The sequence below is a fragment of the Mesoplodon bidens genome, assembly GCF_964165515.1.
Source record: "Mesoplodon bidens genome assembly, chromosome: 2".
NCBI lineage: Eukaryota > Metazoa > Chordata > Mammalia > Artiodactyla > Ziphiidae > Mesoplodon > Mesoplodon bidens.
In genome coordinates, this window is record NC_138177.1 from 143,814,367 (window position 1) to 143,830,566 (window position 16,200).

The 16,200-nt window shown below is 36.9% G+C and overlaps 1 protein-coding gene across 1 annotated transcript in view; it reads left to right on the forward strand.

The window, feature by feature from the left end:
• EPS15 (epidermal growth factor receptor pathway substrate 15) overlaps positions 1-16,200 on the forward strand; it is a 162,890-nt gene that overhangs the window by 66,269 nt on the left and 80,421 nt on the right. The window contains exons 10-12 of the mRNA XM_081225796.1: positions 889-1,034; positions 2,948-3,104; positions 7,341-7,426. Coding sequence (XP_081081922.1) covers positions 889-1,034; positions 2,948-3,104; positions 7,341-7,426 — 389 coding nt within the window. The remainder of the gene's footprint in view (positions 1-888; positions 1,035-2,947; positions 3,105-7,340; positions 7,427-16,200) is intronic.

The window sequence follows — 16,200 nt, forward strand, 5'->3', positions numbered from 1 at the left end:
ACCACCTGTAGGCATTTTACCTACCAAAGCACCGTTAAGACAGGTATAGATTTATCAGTGTTAAAGGACTTTTTAAAAAAAACAAAATGCATGGCATTTAAGTTGATTGCTTGATGAAGATAGAAGGAGCAATCAAAGGGATCAAAAATTCAGAGCTCCCTCTGGTTGAACCTATATAATGTGATGTCCTAGAGAAGACAGATAATCCTGTCCTGCATTTGGCCTTACTTAGGTCATATGGATGTTTCATTGGCTTTGCCTTGACCTACCTGGAATTAAAGTTGGAGAAAGAAGATACTCCATGTTAATCTGGCATGCTTGCCCTGGCAAAGTTAATAGATGTTTTGTTTGTTTAATCTCTAGTTAACTCTTGATTCTTTGGGATCAAATTTTTCAATTTGGGGTTGTTCAAGGCCTTTTTTTCCCCTACAACCTGCTTCTTGTTAGGTTGAGTAAAGGAAAATAATGACAGAATATGCAGATCAGCCAGTTTGGCTACAATTAAGAACGGGGAATGAAACTATAAAAAAATGGAGATTTAGAATTATCTGAATCTTTTGTTTATGTAGACTCTCCTAGTTACGTGTCTTAATGTGGTCATTCATAAGTCAAGAGTTAACTGTGCTTGAATTTACTCACTACTTAAAAAAAGTAAAATGGGCATCTTTAACTATAGTCCCTGTAGCTAACCTATATTTTTATTCTGTAGTTTTCTCTTCATCACAGCATTTCAATTGGGGTGTGATGGAAGTGACACACCGTTGCTATAGTTAGTGGGGTAGAATTGCACAGAATTTGTGAAAGTTACTGGCATGGGCTGAAAAAGGGACACTTCAAAGTTTGTTTCATTTTGGTGGAAATACTATATATGTATTTTTTTTCCTGTAGTGGGTTGTATCCCCTGCAGAAAAAGCTAAATACGATGAAATCTTCTTGAAAACTGATAAAGATATGGATGGATTTGTGTCTGGATTGGAAGTCCGTGAAATCTTCCTGAAGACAGGTTTACCTTCTGCCTTACTAGCCCATATTTGGTAAGACTTTATTTAAGTTGATTTTAAAAACAAATATGGTTTTGTATCAACTCTAGTTTTGTAGATTCTTATTTTTAGGCATTTGTAAGTAGGACAGTTTTTGTTTAGAATTCTTTGTAGAGAAAAATTTAAGTCTGATGATTTCTTCTGGATAGTGGACAAAAGCTTGAGAATGGGTTACCTATAGTTTTATTAGATTGACGGTGTCAGTTAATGGTTATTAGAATGTTAAAATCCAGCATTGGTTTATATCAACTAATTAAACTTCAGTTTTTAAGGGAGAATCCAAAATTCTGAAATTTAAACAATATAAAACAAACCCAGAATCTTCAAGGTATACTTGTATAATTCTTTCTATAGGGTATATGTATACTTTTACACCTTTACGTGGGAACTATACACTTGGTCCTTAAAAAATGACAAATTTTAGTGTCTCTAGTGAATTTCACATTAAATGAGATAATATAATGAAAATGCTTTTTATAGTGTTCCTGCTGCCAATCCATCTGACTATACCGAGGTTAGTTATCATGAGGTTTTCAAGGGGCAGCAAACATCAGAAGTGGAACCATATAGCTGCACAGAGGAACTTAGAAAAGAACAAAGGACAGGAGATCCGCCTTAAAAGGAACAAGAACCCAAGACGGGGAAAGATTAAATATATGTAACTAGTGATAGCTGCCACTTTCAAGTGCCTAGGCTAGGCACTATGCTGAATAAATGGCTGCTGTCATGGGCTTGCCATTATGCCCAGACTTTCAAGTGCGTAGGCTAGGCACTATGCTGAATAAATGGCAGCTGTCATGGGTTTGCCATTATGCCCAGACTTTAGATGTACTTTGTCTTTAATTCTCACAGTAACCTTGCAAGATAGGTGTAATCTCCACTTTATAGATGAAGAAACTAAGGCTTGGAGAGGTTAAAAAATATGGCCAATGTCACCAGAAGAAATAAGTAGAAAAGCTGGAATTTAAGGTTTCTTTGACACCGTAGCCCATAGTCTTTTCATCAGGCCACATTGGTTTTCAATGAATCAAACAGACCAGGACTTTAGAAAGCTGACCTTAAAAAAAAAAAAGGCGGGGGGGGAAGCAAATAGAATAAAACATTTGCTGTTTCTCTTCAAGTGATTTTTGTAAAGGTTTCCAGATTTCTGCCTTCTCTCCACACGTGATCTCCATTTGCAGGTGTTATTTTTCTTTGACGGTGATCCTGAACATCCTTCTACTTCAAAAGTTGTAGGAAACAAGCCGACATGGGGTATTTTGCTTGTTTTAGAATCATTCTAATGCCACTAATGAACCAAATTTATTGAAACTTAGGTTTCATTTTTAACATGGGTTTTTTTTTGTTTGTTTGTTTGTTTGTTTTGCGGTACGCGGGCCTCTCACTGCTGTGGCCTCTCCCGTTGCGGAGCACAGGCTCCGGACGCACAGGCTCAGCGGCCATGGCTCACGGGCCCAGCCGCTCTGTGGCATGTGGGATCCTCCCGGACTGGGGCACAAACCCATGTCCCCTGCATCGGCAGGCGGACTCTCAACCACTGCGCCACCAGGGAAGCCCTTAAACATGTTTTAATGTTGACAATGTTGGGAGTAGAGAATGTTGGAATTCTTTGGCCCACCACAGCTTTTACTCCGTAGCGGTTCTGGAAATTGGTAAGAAAGCACAGAGCAAACCCAAATTAGAGGACCCTGCTCAGCACCAAGGTGAATAGTCTCTTTATCTTAGCATTTTAGCCAATATCTCTCTTCTAACATTTCAGTGAGTTTTTGGCTAGCCATAAGTTGGTATGACTTTATTTTTTAATTCAACTGGTGATTATTTCAAAGCTACATAGTCATATTAATTTTCCCCTGGATTTTTAGAATGGTAATTGTGACATTTACATGCTGTTCATTTTATTTGTACAGGGCGTTATGTGACACAAAGGACTGTGGGAAGCTTTCAAAAGATCAGTTTGCCTTGGCTTTCCACTTAATCAATCAAAAGTTAATAAAGGGCATTGATCCTCCTCACATTCTTACTCCTGAGATGATTCCACCATCAGATAGGGCCACTTTACAAAAGGTAAGACAACTTAAAAGAAAACCTTAATGCATTAACAGAAAAGAACAAATGCTGTGTCAGGTGACAGAATCGATTTGTATGGAATAGTGGAGAAAATGTATCTGGCTAGAAACAGAGCAGTATACTGTTTGCGGTTTAATTTGTGCCTATAAATATGTTGGAAAACCTTGTATGATATCCTTGGGCTACAGCTCATTTATCCCACCATTCATTACACATATGACAACCATACTTTCCAGTCTTAAAACTGGAAAATGTGGTCTTGTTTTTCCCCCATGGATTTGTGAATTAATTTTTATGATTAGAGTGTAAATTTTAAATGAAACCTATAAGAATTAAATTATTGCATTTCATTTGATAATTCATTCTTGGAGAAAACAATACAGATTTGAAAACAAAATCTAGGAGATGATGATTGCTTGTTGTCAATTTTACATAAAAAGAAAAAAGAAAAACTTGTTGAGGAAAAGTCTGTGTGGTTTTTGCCATATAGATGACCTTCTATTCCTGAGCATACAACCGAATTTCATATCTGAACAGCTAGAAACAGGTTTTAGCTACTTTTCGTTCTGGCCAGCAGTGGGAATTTTCAAAACTACATGTTTCAGTAATGCTGTACCTTGATTTTTCTCTTCTCATCTAGAAACCCTTCCTAATATTGTGGTTTATAATATCTTGGCCTTATAATAGAGCTTTAAAAGGACTTGCATGCTCTAGTGGCTGTTTGCCCTCCATACTTTGTGTCTTTAAGTATCTTGTGACCTACAAAGTAACCATGGATGTGGTGATTCTTCAGAGTTACATATATAGGAGTTGTCACATATTTGGTATAGGAGAGTTCTCTTTAAAATGTCAGTAGAATGTCTTGCATTAATTTTGTCACATAAGTTTAAAAAATCCCATTTTAACAAATCTAGTAACAGTCAAAATTGGATTTTTTTCCTGAGTCAACTAAATGGAAATTTATAGCCACTAAGTATAGAAGTTATGTATAAGAGTTTTTATTTGTATTTTCACATTAAGTAACTACTTGATTTTATCTGCTTTGTGAGTGTTTTGGGGGGAGCATTTTGTGAATTTCTGAGATTTATTTTAATGTAGGACATGGGTTCCCTAAGTTGTAGAGAAGGCTAAAAGTGATGCCACCCAGAAAGACAGAGGTTACAAATTTGTATTTATGCCCCCTGCTCTAACTGTATCTCAGTTATGGAACGCTATGTTGTTTTCATCTTCTTTCACTTATGTAGACTGCTTTTTTTCCTTGCTGCCTTCATTTTATACCAACTGAGTCTCCCACCAACACAAAATACACATACAGCAGAACTTTCTGAAGCAAATTGTTTGTTCGTTGAAGTCTCTGTAACATTAGTAGGCACTTAGAGTTGCATCTGCTATACAGAATTTTCAATTAAGTAGATTTACTGAAGTCCATTCACTAGAGCATAGATACTTTTGTCCATGTCAGATATCAGTATTATTCATTAAAATGGGATTTTATCACTGTTGTCTTATCTATAACCAAAAATTTTAACCTTAAAAATTAAAATTTGCATTTGTTTTGTCTTTCAAATAATCTCTCTTCTCTTTATAATCTAATTTTTTTGGAACTGCATTTTTTTGCAGCTTTGACTAATCCTTTTTTTGAATGTTGCTTTCCTTTCTGTGTTTTTTCTAGTTTGGACTATTTTTTCCATTCTGCAGCACTCTGCTTTTCGCCTTTATTGTACTGTCAGTTTCTTAACTCTACTCTCTCAAGGTTAGAGCTTTACTTTATGCCTTTTTTAGCATTACGGTTTTTGGTTTACAAGATACATTTTGAAATTAGAGGTTGTTTATGCCTCAAAGTTAATGCAGAGAAAATACCTAAACAGCATGCTTCTGTCACATGTCTGTCACTTGGTCCTTGTGTGCATTTTAACTTGCCTTCCCTAAGCTCTCTGATCCACTTGAAATCACTGAAGTGGAATTTTTGTGTAATACACAAAACAGGATGAGAGAAAATATTTTGCAAGAAGGGGACATGGTACATTTTTCTTCATATGCCCTTCTTATACTTTATATACTGTTAGCCGAACTTTTTCTGTGCTTCCTGATTGCATGTTATTTTATTGCTCTAGAACAGGAGTTTAATTTTTGTGTCAGCAATTGAGTGTGACACAAGTACACTTACCAGTACCAACTAAGTACACTAATCTTCATTCTGGAGTCATCTGTGGTATTACCTTATAACTTGTTTGAAGTGAAACTTATTTGTCTCACTCTTCTTATTTGATGATATTTTCAATAGTGAAAGACTGTCAAATATGAGTCACTTTTTTTGAGTTAGAGTGACAGAACAGGTATGGGAGTCCTGAGTTTCTTGGTTTGCTTGCACCTCTGACAGCAAATTTCTCAGTAGCACTTATGTGATGTAAGTTACTCTTGGTGATAAAAGTGAGACTAAGTGCTAATTTTTCATTTTGTTCGCCTTTCAAATTGTCTGGCCAGGCTCAATTAGCTCATAAGTCAAGTTTGGGCAGAGTTAAAATCCTAGTAAATACTTGTCACATTCAGAAACCCACTTTAAAATTTCTGACTTTTTAGAATGATATGGGTCTGTGTCAGTGAAATACATAATAGTAAAACATAGTAAGAGGCATATTTGGTACAAATCTGTAATTAATATAAAATTGAGAATAGCGTTAATTGAATCCTAATGGATGAGGTTTGGTATTGATAGTCAAAACAAAACAAAACATATGAGGATGGTTATGCAGTATAGCATAAAGAAATATAGAAGGAATTATTTGCCACATTTTACTGATGTACCTGTTTATCAAGTTGGCTTTTAGGGTAATGGTTTCATTTACCTAAATGATCTTAATGTGCAGGTGCCAAGGGGCATAATGTGAAATAACACTTGAATTTGATTAGAAGTCTCCTGATCAATATCGCCTATTAGCTAGCTGGGTTCAACTTTAAGCAAGTCATTTAATACGTTTCCTTAGCTCTAAAATGGGGTTAATAATAATATCTGCCCTACCTACAGACCAGTTTTCAGATTAGCAGTTAGTAAATTTGTAAACCATTATATAAATGTGAGCAGATAGGATACTGTGAACTTTTAGGTTTCTTCTTCTGTTGTGCAAGTTGGTGACATACCTTAAGTTCACAGCAACATAAGTATAATACTAAGTTTTATGTTCTGCTAATAAGGTCCTCAATATATCTTAGTTTTACATATTTAGGCCTCAGTTTTAACATTTCCTAATGATGATCATCCTGTTATTTGTCAGTTTGGTTGTAGCATTAGGTGTAAGTCAAATGTTTGAAGGAGCAGTTATCTTTTTGCCTTGACTTCAGCCATCTATATAAAGCATCAAAAATGGTTCACAAAGGGGACTGAGCCAGGGTGGAAGCAAGTCATTGGGAGCCTTTCCAACTTTCAAGAGCATATTCTGTTGAGGAAGTTAAGTATAATAATAACTTACATTTATAAAATATCATAAAGTTTGTAGAGGGACTTCATATGCAATATTTATTTAATTTTTAAAGTGGGCAGGGCAGAGATTATTTCCCTGTTTTGCAGTGAAGATCATGCAGCTAGTAAAACAGCAGAGCCCAGAATAAACCCAGCTAGGTTTTCTAAACACAAATACCATTCAGAGACTAATTTTGACACCTCCATTATTGAAAGAAAACCATATGTAAAGGATGTCATATAAGACAGTTTCATGTATGGTGATACTAATATTTAGTATGGAACATGCTGAGCGGTTGGTTTTACTTTAAGTAGACACTGAAAGTATTTAATAAAAGTAAATACTTGTTGAATTAAATAAAATCAACCACCATTTATTTAATACAAATAAATCACAATTCACCTCCCCAAGAAATTTATGCTTCAGTGGAGGAATTAGTTTATAAATCTGATATCTGCTTTACTGCAACATTCTAGACAGGCTAAGATCACGTGATGAAGACATTGGGATCTCAAGTGGTGGTATATATTATAGAACAACAGCTTTTAGAGAGTTTAAGGGAAAATGTCTTAGTATATAACCGCCTGTGTGTGTGTGTGTGTGTGTGTGTGTGTGTGTGTGTAAAATTGCACTAGATAGGGTTTTCTTAAGTGAATTAAAAGTGTTAGTAATACCATAAAATATGTATCCATATAGTGCTTTTAAACATTTTTAATGCTTTGTCACATGCAATTTTATAGTAATAATGTTATAATTGTGAACTCTTTGTTTTTAGAACATCATAGGATCAAGTCCTGTCGCAGATTTCTCTGCTATTAAGGAGCTAGATACCCTTAACAATGAAATAGTTGACCTACAGAGGTATGTAAAGTAAAATTATACCTGATTAGATAAATATGCACACACTCTTTTCTGTTTCTAACGTATATCTTGGGTAAGTACTACTTTATTTGGTTAAGTACTATGGTTCTTAAAATGGGAATTGGTGTACCTTATTAAATCTAAGGCAAATAGAAAGCCCAGAGATAAACCCATGCATATATGGTCACCTAATTTATGACACAGGAAGCAAGAACATACAATGGAGAAAAGACAGCCTCTTCAGTAAATGGTGCTGGGAAAACTGGACAGCTACATGTAAAAGAATGAAATTAGAACACTACCTAACACCATACACAAAAATAAACTCCAAATGGATTAAAGACCTAAATGTAAGACCAGACACTATAAAACTCATAGAGGAAAACATAGGAAAAACTCTCTGACATAAACCACAGCAAGATCTTTTTTGACCTACCTCTTAGAGTAATGAAAATAAACAAATGGGACCTAATGAAACTTAAAACCTTTTGCACAGCAAAGGAAACCATAAACAAGACAAAAAGACAACCCTCAGAATGGGAGAAAATATTTGCAAACGAAGCAACAGACAAAGGATTAATTTCTGATATATACAAACAGCTCATGGAGCTCAATATCAAAGAAACAAACAATACAATTAAAAAATGGGCAGAAGACCTAAATAGGCATTTCACCGAAGAAGACATACAGATGGCCAAGAGGCACATGAAAAGATGCTCAACATCACTAATTATTAGAGAAATGCAAATAAAAACTACAATGAGGTTATCACCTAACACTAGTCAGAATGACCATTATCAAAAAGTCTAGAAACAGTAAATGCTGGAAAGGGTGTGGAGAAAAGGGAACCCTCCTGCACTGTTGGTAGGAGTGTAAATTGATACAACCACTATGGAGAACAATACGGAGGCTCCTTAAAAAACTAAAAATAGAACTACCATATGACCCAGCAATCCCGCTACTGGGCATATACCCTGAGAAAACCATAATTCAGAAAGAGACATGTACCACAATGTTTACTGCAGCACAGTTTACAATAGCCAGGACATGGAAACAGCCTAAATGTCCATTGACAGATGAATGGATAAAGAAGATGTGGCACATATATACAATGGAATATTACTCAGCCATAAAAAAGAACAAAATTGAGTTATTTGTAGTGAGGTGGGTGGACCCTAGAGTCTGTCATACAAAGTGAAGTAAGTCAGAAAGAGAAAAACAAATACCGTATGCTAACACACATATATGGAATCTAAAAAAAAAAAAAGGGTTCTGAAGAACTTACCAGCAGTACAGGAATAAAGACGCAGACATAGAGAATGTACTTGAGGACACGGGGAGGGGGAAGGGTAAGCTGGGACGAAGTGAGAGAGTGGCATGGACATATATACACTACTAAATGTAAAATAGATAGCTAGTGGGAAGCAGCCACAGGGAGATCAGCTCAGTGCATTGTGACCACCTAGAGGTGTGGGATAGGGAGGGTAGGAGGGAGACACAAGGGGGAGGAGAATACATATATGGGAATATATGTATATGTATGGCTGATTCACTTTGTTATAACGCACAAACACACCATTATATAGCAATTATACTCCAATAATGTGTTAAAAAAATAAAACATAAATCTAAGGCAACCTTTAATTGCAGGATGCACTATTATGTAGCACTGAAAAAAGAAAAAACCACTGCCAAATAAACAATGGCATTCCAGCAGCTATAAGGTACTATTTGATTTTGGACAGTGAAATAGGTATCAATATATCTTGGAATGAATGGAGTACAGTTTTCTTTTTGTTTTTGAAGTTTTTTTAAAATTTATTTTTGTTGAAGTATAGTTGATTTACAATGTTGTGTCAGTTTCAGGTGTACAGCAAAGTGGTTCAGTTATACATATATATACCTATTCTTTTTCAGATTCTTTTCCCTTATAGGTTATTACAAAATATTGAGTGTAGTTCCCTGTGCTATATAGTAGGTGCTTGTTGGTTATCTATTTTAAATAGAGTAGTGTGTATATGTTAGTCCCAAACTCCTAATTTGCCCCTCCCTTTCCCCTGAAATACAGTTTTCCTCCAACTTCAGACACTTGAATAACAATAGGGAAAAATTATTATTTAATACATTGTATGGAAGGAATGTTAAATGCAGACACCATGCCAAGAGCTTTCATAACTTGTTATCTCATTTGATCCTCACAAAAACCTTGTAACTTGAGATAGATATTACTGTTCTGTTTTATAGGTATGGAGTTAAGATGCTTAGACAGGTTATTTTACCCAAAGTCATACAAACCTGTATCAATAGAACTAATACCTGATCTCAGGACTGCTTGATCTGGAGTTGGATTTTCTTTCTTATACTCATGTACTGTGTAGAAACAGACTTGAATACAATTAGATTTGAATCTAAATACAGCAGGTCCTATTGGTATTTCCTAATTCCCTTGTTCCCTAGAAACTTTTTATAGTAATACTCATTGTAAAAATGACCTCCTAAAATTACTTTTAAAAAAGTGAGACCATTTTTCCATCTACAGGGCATTGGATTTAAATATCATTTTACTTACACAAACATTTTTTTTTAACCTTCACAACACTTTAAAGCAGACAATGGCTGATACTTTATTTTGTTGATGATATTGAGACATAAGGGGATTAAATGATTTAGCTGGGTTATATGGCAAGAACTTGGGAAAGATCTTTCCTCATCCATGAGACTACATTGAGATTATTGTAGAGAAACTTAATTATGATTTTTTTCAGTTGCAAGAAAGAACTCAACCCAGACTAAGTGAGAGTGAATTTATTTACTTGTGAAACTAAGACCTCCTAGAGGTAGGGATGGCTTAAAGCATAGCTTCGTACTGGGGCTCAAATGATATAATCAGTTCTCTTGCTCTCTCCATTTCTTGTTTCCACTTCCACTGCATGGTTCCATTCTCAGATAGGCTTTCCTGTTATGTTGTCAAGGGGGTTATTGCATATCTGAGTCTCATGTACCTATTATTTCAGATCTAGTGGAGTTACTCTCTTGTGGCGGTTCCTGAACAAATCCTAAAATTCAATCTGATTGGACTGGTTTATGGCCCTACCTACTGAAACAGTCAGTGGCCAAGGTTGTATTGTTTGCTGATTTGTCATGAGCTCTGTCCTGGGCTGCGGGGGCGGGGGGGCGGGTGGCTAGTTTGCCGCTGAGACCACATGGAGGAGGGGGTATCCCCACATGAAAATTCTGCCAGAAGGAGGAATGAATTCTGAGAGTAAATGTCTATAGAAAGCAGTATAGCTTCAAATCCACAGTAATTTCAGTGATCGCCCTTAGTATCATCTGCCAATTTGAACAGTATGTCTCGACATTCTGTAACCTTAGTCTGGCACCTTTTTAAACGAGATTATTTAGTTTTGACTTATCTGCCTTCTTCTGAATTCTACCAAATTCTGTTTCCAGCTCAAAAATTGGCCTTTGCCTATTACATAAAGCTTTTAGTATTGGAATCAAAAAGCAAACAAATGAAAACAAACCCTTGGAGATTACATAATCCAATTTCTTTTTTACTCATGGGGGAAAAAAATCAAAGTCATACATCAGGTCAGCAAAAGTGCTGGCTGGCACCCAAACCTGGTTGTATAGTTCTAGTTCTACATTTTTTTCTGTTATATAAGACAGCTTTTCATTAAGATTTAGAACATTTTTACTTTGGTTTGAAAAAAAAGTAAACATTTGATTACGCAGTCTATAATGGTGTATAGACTTCATTTCATATGGTCTATAAACGGTCCATTAACATTTTTGCTTGCCTTATGAGAAATGTGCATTTAATAGTAGCTAGATTTGGGCCTTCCCTGGTGGCGCAGTGGTTGAGAATCTGCCTGCCAATGCAGGGGACATGGGTTCGAGCCCTGGTCTGGGAAGATCCCACATGCCATGGAGCAACTAGGCCCATGAGCCACAACTACTGAGCCTGCGCGTCTGGAGCCTGTGCTCCGCAACAAGAGAGGCCGCAATAGTGAGAGGCCTGCACACCGCGATGAAGAGTGCCCTGCTTGCCGCAACTAGAGAAAGCCTTCGCACAGAAACAAAGACCCAACACAGCCAAAAATAAATTAATAAATTAATTTAAAAAAATAAAAAAAATAGTAGCTAGATTTGAAAATACTTGTCATCTGTGCCTCTCAAGCCTATGAAAATAGACACATACTCCAGGGCTTGCTTGATTTCAACAGTAGTTATTTTACTTATGAAATGTTTTTGTAATGAGTTTAATAGGAAGTAGAGCATCGTACCTAAAATGTTCTTGCCGATACAAACACTTGTAATACAGTAAGTTCCCTACATACGAACCTTCAAGTTGCAAACTTTCAAAGATGTGAACATGTGTTCACATGTCCAGTCACATAAGTTAGTTCACGTGTCTGGCGTACATTGACATGTGTGTGCATCCTCTACAAGTGGTTGTGCTTTTGTGTACTTTACGGTACTTATAGAGTACAGTAGTACAGTATCTTTATTTCAAGCCCAGGATGTCTGGAAGCAAGTGTAAAAGCAGCAGTGATGTAGCTGGTACTGCCAACAGCCCCTGTATGCCAGCTGTTGTACTGTACTACTGTACTTTTCAAGGTACTGTACTGTAAGATTAAAAATGTTTTCTATATTTTTTGTGGTTTTTTTTGCTTTTTATGTATTATTTGTGTGAAAAGTATTATAAACTTGTTACAGTAAAGTACTATATAGCCGATTGTGTTAGTTGGGTACCTAGGCTAACTTTGTTGGTCTTACGAACAAATTGGACTTATGAATGTGCTCTCGGAATGGAACTTATTTGTATGTAAGGGACTTACTGTATTAGTTAAATTTTGATAAACTGAGCTTTCACTAACTTCTAGTTACCATAATGTTAAGTTGTACTAGTGGCAGTCTTATATAGTGAATTACAGCTAAACACATAAAAAAAAATCTAACATTTTGTGATGTCTTATTAAGAAAATCATAGTGCTTCAAAACCTTATTAAGTTTTAAATTGTAGTCAAATTTTATAAATGTGTAATACGTTTATACTTGACACTTGTGAAAATATTTTCCCTAGGCTTTTATTTTAGGTGAGATCTACAGTGTAGGCAAATTTCCATTATCTGTCAACTTCAGTAATGTCATAATAAGGCTCATCTACCCATGCTAAAATTATGGTTGTTAAAATTCAGTTTTGTAAATGGTTGTATTAAGTCACTACCACCAAGTCTTTAACACATTACGTTATAAACCTTGGCTTTTGTTACTGTGAATGACTATTTTTTCTGTGCAATGATATTACTCTTTAGCCTTTAAATCTTTTATTAATATATCAGGCAGTGACGTGTGTAACTACAAAATAGGAAAGAAGAATTTAAACAGATTTTGTTTGTGGCTTTTACTAAATTGTCATCTGACAGAAGATTAGCTCCTTCTTATTTGTTTGGTTTTCAGATGAAGATACTTAATTTTAGTCCAGGGATCAAACCTGCAAATAAACGATGTACATAATATGGTACTGTAATGAGAATGTAATGAATATGGTGCTTTACAAGATTTGCTTTTTCCCCCTCAGTGATGGTTATAATACATACTCATAAAAATTTGGAAAACACGGAAAAGCATAATGAATAAAGGAATGTTTATTTTATTTTATTTATTTACTTTTGGCTGCGTTGGGTCTTCGTTGCTGCATGCGGGCTTTCTCTAGTTGCGGTGAGCGGGGGCTACTCTTCGTTGTGGTGTGCGGGCTCTAAGCTCACAGGCTTCAGTAGTTGTGACATGTGGGCTTAGTAGTTGTGGCTCACGGGCTGTAGAGCACAGACTCAGTAGTTGTGGTGCATGGGCTTAGTTGCTCCGTGGCATGTGGGCTCTTCCCGGACCAGGGCTTGAACCCGTGTCCCCTGCGTTGACAGGCGGATTCTTAACCACTCTGCCACCAGTGAAGCCCCAGGAATGTTTGTTAGAAAAATAATTTGTTCTGAGCGTTGAAAATCAATGGAGATATAAAAAAAACTATATATAACCTCAAGAGTTGGTTGGGTAAAGAATGTTCTTTGTTATCAGTCAGAAAATGAGATATTGTTTTCTTCCCTAGTTCACCAAATTGTTTCTAGTTGAAAATATAGGATATTGGGAGCTTGAGGCAGGATGACTTTCTGTCATTTGTTTCTTTAAATTTTTTTTTTTTTTTTTTTTTGCGGTACGCGGGCCTCTCACCGTTGTGGCCTCGCCCGTTGCGGAACACAGGCTCCGGACGCGCAGGCTCAGCGGCCATGGCTCACGGGCCCAGCCGCTCTGCGGCATGTGGGATCCTCCCGGACCGGGGCACGAACCCGTGTCCCCTGCATCGGCAGGCGGACTCTCAACCACTGCGCCACCAGGGAAGCCCTCTTTAAATTTTTTATATGATTCCTTCAACATTTGTTATATAGGGGTTTAATTATATAAATCAGATTAAATTAGTATAATATTTTTAACTTAAAGGAAAGCAATGGTTTTAAAATAATCTTATCAAATACCTGGATCTCTCACCTGAGCTGAACACCTGTGTTTTTCATTGCCCAACTAGTGTTTTCATCTGAATGTTCAGTAGGACCTGACTTCCTAATTTTCCCCTGACCACTATCCTTGTCTCTTTTATTTCCCTTTCTCAGTGACATCACCATTTATTGTCACTCAAGCTAGAAACCTGAAAAATTCTCATTTTTTTCTTCTATTTTTGAGATGTTTCTTGAAATCATTCCTACCTCTTCATCTCCTTTGCCTGATCAACTCCTCCTCATCCTTCAGATCTCACCTTAGATGTTATTTCCTCTGGAAGCCTTCCCCTTCCCAGCCCCCATACCTATCAAATCTTATTTAAGAGTCTATCTTACATAGTTTTTAAATTTACACTTGTCATAGCATAATTGTCTGTTTTATTTGGATATCTCACTAGACTATGTACTTCTTAATCATAGGGACTATTTGCTTGCGCACTGTTAATCCCTACTGCTTAGTTTATGTAATAGATACAATATATATAGCTTATATAATAGATATATAGAGAAAATAATTTGTTCAGTATTGTTGAAATCTGTCCTGTCCTTTCTGCTTTTTCTGTCTAGTTTTAGCCCTTACCTCAGTTCACTTTTCTGAGTATGGCGTAAAATCTCTTCCTTTGTGGTGCTCTCTTGGCATCCTGACCATTCTTCTGTCTTAGCTACTTCCCACAATAAAGTAGGATCATCTCCCACTTTGATACTGTAAAGCAGCAGTCCCCAGCCTTTTTGGCACCAGGGACCAGTTTTGTGGAAGACAGTTTTTCCATGGACCCAGGGTAGGGGGTTAGGGGGGATGGTTTTGGAATGATTCAAGTGTATTACATTTATTGTGTACTTTATTTCTATTATTATTACATTATAATATATGAGGAAATAATTATACAACTCAACATAATGCAGAATCAGTGGGATCCCTGAGCTTGTTTTCTTGCAACTAGATGGTCCCATCTGGGGATGACGGGAGACAGTGACACCCGAAGTGTATTGCTTATGTCCAGTCTACTCTGTAATCTCGTTTTGGCTGCTATCACTGCAGAAAACCCTGCTTCACAAAGATAGGGTGTTGGAAATGGAAACAGCCTTTTCAGTGCTTTTTGTGGCAGTCTCAGGATATTCCGCCTTAGCTTTCATCCAGAACATATGGAGATGTGAAGTTGTCTCAAACATACTTCTAAGGCTACCGTCATTTGCGATCTCAACCAGTTGATCCTCTTTTAGCACAGACAAAGTCGATTCACCTGGCTTATTCACAAATGGGTCGCAGATCCATTCCTTCCCAGTTTGGGAGTCTTTTGTGGTTGGGAAGTAATGCTCAAAAGTCTTTTGAAAGCTGAGATAGGTGATCATGCACCAGCTGGGAGAAAGAAAGCCCTGGCTCAGTCTCTTTCAAAATCTCTGCCAATGTTTGAAACATGTCAAAAATCCCAGTGTTCACTCGTCGCCCCCATAATTCGAGTTTGGCTTTGAATGTAGCCACTTTATCTGCCGACTTGAACAGAGCTGTCGTTCTCCCCTGAAGTGACAGATTGAGTTTGTTGAGCAGGTGGAATATGTCACACAAGTAAGCAAGTTTGTGACCCATTCTGTGGCACTGAAATGTGCTTCCAGTGGTGAGTGTTTTTCTAAAAGAAATTTCTGGAGCAGCTCTCTTAACTCAGAATCTCTGGCCAGTGATCTACCTTTAGAAAGCCATCTCACTTCTGTGTGTAAGAGAAGACGTGTGTGCTCTGCGTCCATCTCCTTGCAGAGCTGTGCGAACAAATGTGAGTTAAGGGTGTGTACTTTACTTTGGTTGATAATTTTAATGATATCCTGCAAAACACTGTTAAGCTCAGGTGACATTTTTCCACTACCCAGTGTTTCTCTATGGATGACAGAGCGCGTAGACTCACATTCAGAAACGACCTCTTTGACCCGAGTAGTGAAACCAGAAGGCCGTCCAGTCATGGCAGCTGCTCTGCCCATGCATATACTGACACAAAATGACCCATTCAGTTTTCCTGATATGTAATCATTCAAAGACTTGAATAGTTCTGCAGCTGTGGTGTTGGTTGGCAACAAAAGTGCACATAACATATCCTCATGCATATCTTCCTGAAAAATATATCACACAAAAACAAGCATTGTTGCCTTGTTGTCAACATCGGTAGACTCGTCAATCTGGATTGTGTACCACGGTGACTCATTAATCCTGTCTAACAATTGTGCCTTAATATCCTC